Genomic DNA, 11,274 nt, shown 5'->3' on the forward strand with positions numbered 1-11,274 from the left:
CACAGCCAAGTGAAATGAACAAACACACACAAAAAAAGTGCTCTAACATTTTGTGACTGATACCCAGTTTATATTTTAAGGTCTAACTTATCACAAGATGTGTTTGAAACTCGTGAACAAGATGAAATTCATTGGAATTCTCAGAACTTAATCATTAATTGAACTTCCACAATGATCACCTATTCTGAACTCTGTCATTACTCAACATCAAGTCCTTGGAAACACTCTGAAGGCGGCGGGTGATGTGCATTCCTTCATGAAATGCAATTGGCCTTACATTTAGATTAAAAAAAAAATCTATCAAATTGAAAATGAGCAAAACATTTTGTAGTAAATATGTTCTCATCTACTGTGTGTGGAAGTATTCCCATTTTCATGTGATGGGATGTGCGTGCGTGTGAGAGTTTTGCGCCCCTCCCCCACCCCCACCGCGTGGGTGCGCTCCACAGCAGCTCCGCGCTCAGAGCTCCGCGCTCACCGGGTCCAGCCGCACCGGGAGCCGCAGGGCGCAACAGGAAAATGACCGTGGAGAGAGTCTTCGACGAGCTCGGACATTTCAAAAGGTACAATAAATAATAACAATAATTAAAAAGAAAAAACAACTCCTGGAGTTCTCCATACTTCTAAGTTTTTCTTTTCCTCTTCTCTTAACAAGAAGAGGAAAGCCTCTCCAGCTGTGAGGCTTTTGTGGGATAAATTTGTGATTCCTGCTGCTGAGCATGTGGTTTCTAAAACCAAACTAACAATGAAAATTCACGAGTTAGACATTTTGTTTATAATCAAACATAAAAAAAACAATTTGTCTTTTGTAGTGTTAGGTTTCCACAGTGAATGTTCAGGTAATGTTGCTGTTCTTACGTCTTGTCACTAGATGGCGCTGCTGTGGCAGCACAGGGCAGAAGAGACCAGTTTTAAAAAATAGAGTAAGATACAGAAGAGACAACGTGGCCTTTTCAAACTAAATTTATATCACTGGTTTTTACATCTCCTACCTAATGAAGCATTTTTCAAATTTTATGTAATCCGTCAAAAACTGAGATTTATTTAGATTTTTTTTTTCAATATGTATTAGTACCATTTCACAGTAAGAGCCCATTTATAAATGGCTGTAAACACTTTATTAAGCACTAAAGGTATTCATTGCAAACTATAAAATCTAACAGAAAAAAGGTTTATCTGAACTATCGGATGATGTAGTTTAAAGAGTTGATTCCAGTAGTTTTCTAAATATAATGAAATGAAGGGTGATCTGAGGGTACGCACTCAATATAAACAAAGTACTTTTATCTGCATACTTTACTCAACAAACCTGTGTAAATATGCACCAACACTCAAAAATTGTCAAACTTCTTTAATCCAATTCCATGAATGTCTGCATGGTTGATTTGTTTTCAGTCATTTTGGCTGTTTCTCTAAATTTGAGCAACTTTTTGAGTAATTTTACTTCAACATATTCAATTCAAGAACACATTAACTATCCACATGAGAAATATTGTTTGGATTTCCGGAAAAAATATATTAAAAGTTCAGCTTATGACTTTGCCAACTAAACTGCGTCAATGTTTGAACAGAATTTTATAACTGATAAATAACTTTATTTTAATGTTTTATAAATGACTGTTAATGCTTTATAACATGATCACAAATGCATGAATGTGATTATACAGTGCAAAGGTTGAAAAGGTGTCTGCATTCTGGCTCATGAAACATTAAGATATGATCTTCAGAAGATGTACATAATAGCATTTTTATTTTTCTATATCGGTCAACAGAAATTAGTCTTCATAAATGCATAAAATACCGACTTTGTTGTGTCTGTTGGCGTTCCCATCATGTTTTACTGGCTTGTTAGAAGTCTTTGAACACTTCAACCAGTGAGTTTGTGGGTCAGAAGCTGAAGTGTTTGGAAAATACTTCTTTATGATCACGATCTGGTGCTTTGTTGAACCCAAAGTGCAGACAGACGCTCGGGGAACTCGAAGGAAAAATAATAATAATATTTATTAAATGAAAACAAAAGGCAGTTAAACTTACCTACTGTATATGAACAAGAAGACACAGAGGGAGACAGAACATGACCCCTTTTCAGGACAATCCACCGACAGGGGAACAACAAGGAGAAATGAGGGAATAATTACAAACACCGGGGGGAGGACAGTGAGGGACGGGTTACTGCCTCGTATGTTGCCTTCTTTTCTTTAGTGTGTTTCTGTCTTTCCAGATTTCAGGCATGTCTGTATTTTGCTGCCATCTTCCAGGCCACTGCGTGTGGAATCCACTACCTGGCCTCCGTCTTCCTGGTCGAGACCCCAAACTTCGTGTGCGGGGTGCCCGGCAACGTCACCGATGTCCTGTACGGTAACATCACAGGATCTCGTTTAGAGGAAATCCTGCCGCTCATCGGGTTAGGGAGTGGACCCCTGGTGGTGAGGACAGCTGAGGGGGAGCAGTGGGAACTGAGCCGGTGCCGCTGCGCCCTGCGGACCGACCCAAAAGACTTCACCTATGAGTTCAGCGGCAACAAAACAGTGATGGAATGCAGCGGGAACTTTGTTTACGACCACACCGAGATCCACCAAAGCATCGTGACGGACTGGGACTTGGTGTGTGACGGAGAGTGGTTGGCCAAGCTGTGCCAGCCCACGTTCATGCTGGGGGTGCTGATCGGAGCGCTGGTGTTCGGGGACAGTGCTGACAGGTAAGGACTGGTGTAGAAAACTGCACCTTTACACCATTCATGCAGTCAAACCTTGAGACACGTCTGCACTTCTGCTTCTGAACGAAAGCTTCTCTCAGGCTGAGAGGGTTTGTAAAAAGAAGCCATGAGAGCTGCAAAGCTTTAAATATGCTTCTTAGAAAAATTAATGAGGATGACAAAATGAAAAAAAAAAAAAAAACTGGGGACAAAAGGTTAGGACTGACAGAATGGGAGTGGAGCGAGTAGGAGACAGATACGATGACAAGGCCAAACAGCTGGTCAGCGTTTTGAGAAGAGCACGTGTGCACGTCTGTCTGTCCAAACCTGATGCAACGCTTCTAGCAGCTCTGAGCTTCTAAACTCGGTTTTGCTTGAACCAGTTTGCTTTTCTGCTGAGGAGTTCACTGTCTGTGCCGTCCAGTTTGCATGCTTATAGGGGCCAACTGTTTATTTTAACGATGATCGCAGGGGCGGGAACTGACGGTGCATTTATGACAAACTAAAAATCAGACTTTCCAACTTCGCTGTAAGAACAAAACCCTCTGTTATGTCTGATCTCGCAGGTGAGATCTCAGTATTAAAGTGGGCGGCTGCGGCTGATAGAGCAGTCGTTCTTCAATACGAGAGTTGGGGGTTCGATTTCATCCGCAGTCACATGCTGAAGTGTCCCTGGGCAAGACACTGAACCCCTCATTGCCTCCGATGTGTGTCCCATCGGTGTTTGAATGTGGTAAAGCTCTGATTATTTTTTGTATAGATCTAGAGTGCTGTATGAATGGGGAAATGAGGACACAGATTGTAGCGTAAAGAACTTTGAGTGTCTTGATCAGATAGAAAGGTGCTATATAAGTACGGTCCATTTAAATTTAAAGTTTTGGACAGTTAATATCTTACCTGCTGTTGTTAGCTCTTTGAGTTTCTTCAGTTTGTAAAATGAGAGTTTGATGCAGGAGCTAATGGTCTGAGTGGGAAACCCTGAAAATATCAAACTGAAGATGTCAAAGTTGATAGAATATCATTTGCACAAACTGAAATCACATTCTTGTGGTTGAAGTTGTTTGAAGATGGTGGCACAGAGGTTACAGAAGGTGGGCCTGTAAAATGTAGGTTACTGGTTAAACTCCCCGGACCGACAACATCAAAATGTGGGTGGGAAAGGTGAAGCACCCACACCTGCCTCCACCCTCATTCACCCCACTCTGTGCTCTTGAGCAAGGCCCTTAACTCCCACCATCATCTCCCCTGTGCGCCCTAGATGGCAGCTCTCTGCTCCACTCAGAGGGCTGTGGTAGCTCGGTGGTCTGCGGTTGTGTCAGGAAGGACATCCGGAGTAAAAACAGTTGCCAAGTCTTTGTGTGAGTTAGTTCTCTGTGGAGACCCCTGAAGAAGGGAGCAGCCGAAAGAAGGAAGACAAAGAAAAAAGAAATAAAGAAGTTGTATTAAGATGTCTACTATGGTCTTGTCCCCACTTGGACCAGCCTTTAGCTTGTTAATTCAGTCAAAAATAAAAAAACTAAATCTGTTTCTTCAAATAAGGCGCTATCTACAGCAGGTAAGACAGTATTTGTTCATAACATTTCCGCTGAACTTCACTCAAAAAGTTTTGAACTATCACTGTATGTGATCTATTTGAACTGATAAAGAAAATTAGCAGTTAAATAGCAAAACTAATAATTAGAGTAATTGAGTTTTGACTCTTGAGGTTTTGTGTGTAAGAGAAAAACAAGAAGACAGCTGTGATGTAAAAACTCCGAACTATCAAAGCCCAAACATGGTATGTTGTTTCTTTTCTGAGTTTTTAAGTTGGTAGAAACTTTAGATGCCAAAGGATACACTCTCATATGTAGAAAACATTTTTTCTTTCCTTTGAAGAACAACTTGTAGCTGCAGTCCATCTAAAAACGTCATATATGATGCATGATGTTACAGCGGGGAATTCCCTGCAACAATATAAGCTCATCTAAAAAAGTTAAATCTGGTCCTCTGGACATTCAAAAAAACAAACTTGGTTGTCAGCAGCAAAACTGGTTGATCCACCCTGAGACGGTGCTATTTAAGAGACTGAGCTGAATACAGCTCCTCAGACTGAGGAAGTCTCTCGGATGAGAGACGAAACGTTTCTACATTTTTTTGTTGATTTGCTTTGTTTTGTTTTTTTGAATGTCCAGAGGACCAGATTTAACTTTTTTAGATTTTTCTACCTGGATTATTGAGCATGCATCAGAATATAAGCTCATATTTATGGATCACTCATCCGAACGTTGCTTTTCCTGTATTCTGTGTTTGTCCCGTGTCTCTCTCTGTCCTGACTGTAATTTTTCCCAACAGGGTTGGTCGTGTGAAGATTCTGATGTTTACAAGCCTCTGTCAGTTTGGACTTGGGGTGTTGGTAGCGTTCTCTTATAGCTACTATTTTTTCTTGGCGCTTCGCTTTCTGCTTGCCATGGTGAGTTCAGTGTAAAATAAATTTTAAAAAGCACACACTTCATTGTACCTGCCTGTTTAAAATATGGCTTAGTTTTGGACTTATTTTAGCACAAACATGGACAAAAAGTGGACATTTCTTCCTAAAATCTGACATTTCAACAGCTGAGTTCACTCTGAGCCACAAGTTTAAGCTGTTTAAGCAAAACAGCCATATTCACGCTGTAAACCTGCTGCTGTATTTAAATATATGCATAAAAATTACCCTTATGCCATGTGTTAGGAAGCTCTGAAGGCAAACTTTTCATGTGTGCTCATAAAGTGGTAGAAAAAAGTAAAAATGTAATTTTAACAGTATTTTTATGTAAAGTGGGCATTCATTTAGCACACTGGTTCATAGAGTACCTAGATACTGAGAAACCACCTTTTAAATACTTCCCTTAAAAGTCTGCAACATCCTGCAAGGATCACACTGCAAGTAGATGTCAGTTTGAACGTGGGCTGTTTATCTTAATAACATTTTGTTAAATGTTTCCTAAAGTTTAAGAACAAAGAAGATACTTTGGTCACACTGGGTTTAAACCAAAGCAAATGCTTTGAACAGACCAAATACAATATCATTAGAAAATGTCAAATAAAAAATAAAGAAAATGGATGTAGATCAAATGAGTGAAAAGTGACTTTTATTCACTAAGAGAATTCAGCGATGAAACACAATGATGGTTAAGTCTTTCTGCTACTGAACTAGTAAAAACCCACTGGTCATCTTGGTGGTTCATTGCATTAGCCTTGCTTGGCTCAGTCATAAAGTTGTCAAGATGTAGCTTTATTTAAAAATATATATATATATTACACTCATGCCTGCAACATGATAGCTGCTGTTTAAATGTCTGGAAGTTATTAATTTAGCAGTCCACCGACAGAAACGCTGTAAATTCTGACAGGGTGCTCATGAATACAGTTCACCTCTTCAAAAGTTTTATAAAAACTGTAAGCCTATTAAAATGATCAGCAGTGTGAAACAATGTTTGTAATGCAGATGCAGCGAAGCAGTAAGTTTACGTGCTCCAGAAACACATTTAACTGCTCTGTATCGCTGCCAGCAGGAAATAAACTCGTTTCTTCCTGGTAGTTTGTCAGCGACGAAGGCTGTGGGAAGTAGGGGTGTGATGGGTGCTGCCGATGAGTACCAAAGTTAGTGAAATATTGGGGGAATAACAACTAACATTAATGCTGTAAATGTGTGTAATTCAGCACTGGTACATTTGGGTGTAAAATTTTACAGCAAGCTACGAAAAAAAGGATTAGATTCACATTCAGACTATCGTGTTCTGCCGTAATGTTGAACCCAAGCGCAGACATGGGAAAACTCTAAGGTAAAATTAAAGAGTTCAATTCATGAACAAAAAATGAAGGCTAACGTGGCAGCAAAAACATTTACAAAAATCTAGAGCAGGGAAAACGCGGAGGAACAGAACATGAACGGCTGTGAGAAGCACAATCCCCGAACAAGGAGGCCACTGAATTTAAAGGGACACTAACAAGACACAATGACACAATTTTAATTTTGATTTCGTTATTGATTTGCTCGGCCTATAAAACTCATAGATGGGCTGCATTGAGACCGGTCAGGTCCGATCACATTGTTATGATGATTTGACCAGACCCGCCCTGCAGAGAAAACTCCGCCCCCTAATTTGAATATAAGAACATGACATAAAAAGAGCTTCAAATGAAAAACAGGGTTAAAAAAATAAACGCCCCTGAAATATGTAAAGTTGCTTTACAAAATAAAAGTGTCACAAAATGAAACTCCATGATTAAATGAATAAATCTTGAAATAAATAAAAAATAAATATTGGGAAAAACTAAACATTTCTATTTAAATGTTGTATTTCATGAGAACATTTATTTATATAATGGAATATTTATTGATATTTTTTAAATAACACTATTCATTTATTTATTAAATTTTGAATGAAATGGCTCTCCATAATGACAAGCACCTGGAGAAAGACAGTGAGGGACAGGTGAGAGTGGCAGGAGCTGGAGCTGACGACATGAGGAGAGAAACACCTGAACAAACGACACGAGAAAACAGAACTAAGACACAAGGATCTCCAAATGTAACGAACACACAAAGTCATGATTGCAGTTTTATGGATATAGTTTTTTTCCCCCCCCAAATATACACCATGAACCCATATTTTTCTGTTCATAACTCTCAGACAAAGCTTCAGTTATTAACTACCACCTGAGTAACCATGAGGGACGCTCAAAGAGCAAAGCGTACCTGAATTTATATCATAAATTTTCCATCTCTTGTTGAGTGCAGTTCTACGTTTTAGCCCACGCTTTAAGGTGAAACACAGAACGTTCCCATACTGTACGTCTTCCTACTGAAATGAGATCCTTGTGCTGGTCTCGCTGAGTTGGCTGCAGCTATAAAAACAGGACCACGCTGAGTCATAAGGAAGGCACGCGGGTTCAGTCTGAACTTCATGTTAAAGTGTCTGTTTCCGTTCACAGAAAATTGCATAATGTTTACAGTATGTGCAGATGAACATGCTGAGAAGGAAAGGGGCTTCATGGCTGGATGTGCGCATGCTGAAAGGAAACCGCTAAGCAATTTTTCTCCTCCATCTTCAACCATCTGACCCTTTCCTGATCAGTCACAGCTGTTTGTCCTCATAACTTTAAAGCATGACGTAAGCCACCATTTTTAGCTTTAAAGCAGGACTGTATGACTTTTAAACAATACAAAGACACAAATGAAGCTGTGTACACAAAGATTATTTATGGCATTAATGTCAATAATGTCAAGAAATTTAAAACAAACATAAAAAAGTAATGACTCTTGTGTTTAGCATTGAGCCTTTTTGAGTGTTTTATTCTTGTGGGAGGAGCAGGAAAACCAAAAAGCTGAATATGTGGTCTGGAATAGAAGACAAGCGCAGCTTTAAGGTTTAACAAGCAGACAGTGAGCTTTTAGTGGCGCAAAGTGCTCCTAAATGGTTTTTAACAAATGACCCTGAACATTGCTGCTCATGCATCTGTTTCTCCCATCTCTCCTCTTCCATCTCCTTTTCTTCTTGTATCCTTTCTTTCCTCCATCCTCACCTTGCTGTTAACAGGTATCCAGCGGCTACCTGGTGGTGGTGTTTGTATACGTTACAGAGTTCACCGGCAGCAAAGTACGCACTTGGACCTCCATGCACGTCCATGCAGCCTTTGCAGTCGGCATCATGGTGGTGGCTCTGACTGGTTACCTGGTCCGGGTCTGGTGGCTCTACCAGATCATCCTCTCCATTTGCACTTCACCCTTCCTCCTCTTCTGCTGGAAGTTCCCTGAGACGCCTTTTTATTTGATGGCCAAAGGCCGCTACAAGGAGACTCAGACCCTGTTGGACACCATCGCTCGCTGCAACGGCCTCGAGTGCAGGCTGCAGGCGGAGGAGCTGCTGCAGCCGGAGAGGAAGGAGAATGGAGAAGCTCTGCTGAAGCAGGATGTAGAAGAGAAGCCGACACAGCCTGAAAAGAAGCTGTCCATCCTGGATCTGTTTGGCAGCTGGAGGATGACGAGTCGAACTTGCACAGTTTGGGCAATCTGGTTCATCGGCAGCTTGGGCTACTATGTATTCTCTTTAGGCTCCGTCAACCTGGGAGGAAACCAGTACGTCAACCTCTTCTTGGCTGGTGAGCGATTACTAGAAGTGCTGTAATGTATACAAACATGTGGTAGTGTTGTAAACTTAATAAATCTACATAGACTTATATTTGAGATAAATTTATGTTATCAGCAGCAATTTTATGCTTTTGGACCATTTTTGACAAAAAAAACAAGTCATTTTTAGAAATGTTGGGGGTTGCATTTATTATTATATTTACTGTAATTTCTGGACTATAAGTTGCTACTTTTTTCACACGCTTTGAACATCGCGGCTTATACAATGCTGCGGCTAATTTATGGATTGTTTTTTGACGGGCTAACAAGCTTCATGCCACCAAAACATTTAGTCTCGTCACATAGTTTCCCAATACATATCTCTCTTACATATCTCTCTTGGGGAGGGGGGGGGGGGTCCTTGTGATTCAATGATTACCTGTGTAATTTTAGGTAAAAAAAATCTGACCAATGAAATTAGCAAACAGGTCACAGTGGAACAATGAAACTTGGGGGGTGGGGGGGGGGGGGGGGCGATAGATGAAGCTTTTGTCCATGGGTACTCATGTCCCAGGAGAAATTTGATAGTCAGCCTGTCTCCGAGGCCATTAGGAGTCAAATTAGATAAGCTTAATTTTTGTTTTTCTTCAGGCAGACAGATTTTTTTCTTCAGCCTTGAGTCCATCTGGGCGTTCTGGTTCCGAAAAAGCCTAATTGTGGAATTTCATTTCACTGATCCATGCTATGAGTCTCCTTCAAGGTCGAACCCACCATGCTGACGAGTCACAGAAGCGGTGGTCTGCGATTCTCAATCGCCTCCACCTTACGGTTAAGCCGTAAACCAGACGATTTAAAGTTCCCACAGCGAGGACCAGATCTTCGCACTGATTCGGAAGATTTTCCATGGCCAAAACTGCTGCCGCTGTCTTCTTCAAAAGTCGATAAAACAGAGCCCCGCCGATGCCAAAAAGCAGAGTCCCTGCTATCATAAGTCCAAATATGTAAACGTCTTCAACATCCTCTTGAGACAGGACTGTAATGCAAGTTGAAGACAGCATTCAATGACTTTCCTGGTAGGCTCCTGTATCTATTTATTTTTTAACCAGCCTTGTTGCAGGCACTGTTCAGAAAAAAAAAACATTCACTGTACATATTTATGTATGTTACTGGTACATATTTATTTAAAAGTTAAAAAAAAAATCTTTCTGTGCAAATATCTCATGTTACACCGTGGACACCCTCGGCTTATAGTGTGTACAACAGCAAAATTTGTTTTCTTTCTAAACTTAGTGGGCGTGTCTTAAATTCAGGCGCACTCAATAGTCTGGAAATTATGGCATTTATATTATTAGTATTTTATTTTTGTTTCATTCCATTTATTGCTCTTTTGTGAGGATGAGCTCTCTCAGATCAACAAATTTGTTTTTGGCTGCCACCACATAAAGTGAGCAATTTTTTACTTGTGTGTATTTGTTTGTGTGTCAGCAAAATATTTTATATCATACCATCAATCCATCCATCCATCCATTATCTTTACCCGTTTATTCCATTTTGGGTCACGGGGGTCGCCGGTGCCCATGTCCAGCAATCACTGTGCGAGGGGCGGGGTACACCCTGGACAGGTCGCAAGTCCATCACAGGGACACATAGAGACAAACGAGACAAACAACCATTCACTCTCTCACTCACACCTAGGGACAATTTAGAGTTACCAATCAGACTAACATGCATGTTTTTGGTCTGTGGGAGGAAACCGGAGTACCCAGAGAAAACCCACGCATGCACGGAGAGAACATGCAAACTCCACCCAGAAAGGCCCCTGGACCGGGGTTTGAACCAGGGACCTGTTCGCTGAGAGGCCAGAACTGTTCAGTGATTTAAAAACATACATGAGTATTTTGAACTGGATCCGAAGGTGGATGGTTAGCCAGTGCAGGGAGGCCAAAACTGGTGTAATGTGCTCTCTATGGCCTGTACCAGTTAAAAATCGGGCAGCAGCATTTTGGACCAGTTGTAGACGTGCAGTGGAGGACTGACTGATTCCAAACAGAAGCACATTGCAGTAATCGAGCCTGGATGTTATGAACACATGGATCACTGTCCCAAGATTCTTTTTGAACAATATGGACTTCAGCTTAGATAACCGCCTCAGCTGAAAAACAAAGGATTTAACAATCATGTTTACGTGACGTCCGTCCGTCCGTCCGTCCGTCCGTCCGTCCGTCCGTCCATCCATCCATCCATCCATCCATCCATCCATTGCGGTCAAAGCCGCGAGCTCTCCAGCGTTCCACCTGCACCAGCTGAGTGAAGCGAGTAAACACGCGAGGACTTGCGGTTGCAGTTATTCTAAATTTAAAGCATCAGTCAAAATTGTGTTATGAATATGGAAAAAAAACTCGTGTATATAAGTTGCTTCGGCATACAAGTCGCAGGACTGACAAATCTATGCAACAAACTGCGACTTACACGCTGGAAAATACAGTAT

At 41.0% G+C, this 11,274-nt stretch overlaps 1 protein-coding gene across 1 annotated transcript in view; it reads left to right on the forward strand.

Moving 5' to 3' along the window:
• Window positions 1–519: 519 nt before the first annotated feature.
• Window positions 520–11,274, forward strand: part of slc22a16 (solute carrier family 22 member 16) — a 20,586-nt gene continuing 9,831 nt past the window's right edge. Inside the window, exons 1-4 of the mRNA XM_037685153.1 lie at window positions 520–563; window positions 2,222–2,698; window positions 5,027–5,144; window positions 8,257–8,818. Coding sequence (XP_037541081.1) covers window positions 520–563; window positions 2,222–2,698; window positions 5,027–5,144; window positions 8,257–8,818 — 1,201 coding nt within the window. The remainder of the gene's footprint in view (window positions 564–2,221; window positions 2,699–5,026; window positions 5,145–8,256; window positions 8,819–11,274) is intronic.

Source organism: Nematolebias whitei, chromosome 12 (genome assembly GCF_014905685.2).
Source record: "Nematolebias whitei isolate Nwh7 chromosome 12, NemWhi1, whole genome shotgun sequence".
NCBI lineage: Eukaryota > Metazoa > Chordata > Actinopteri > Cyprinodontiformes > Rivulidae > Nematolebias > Nematolebias whitei.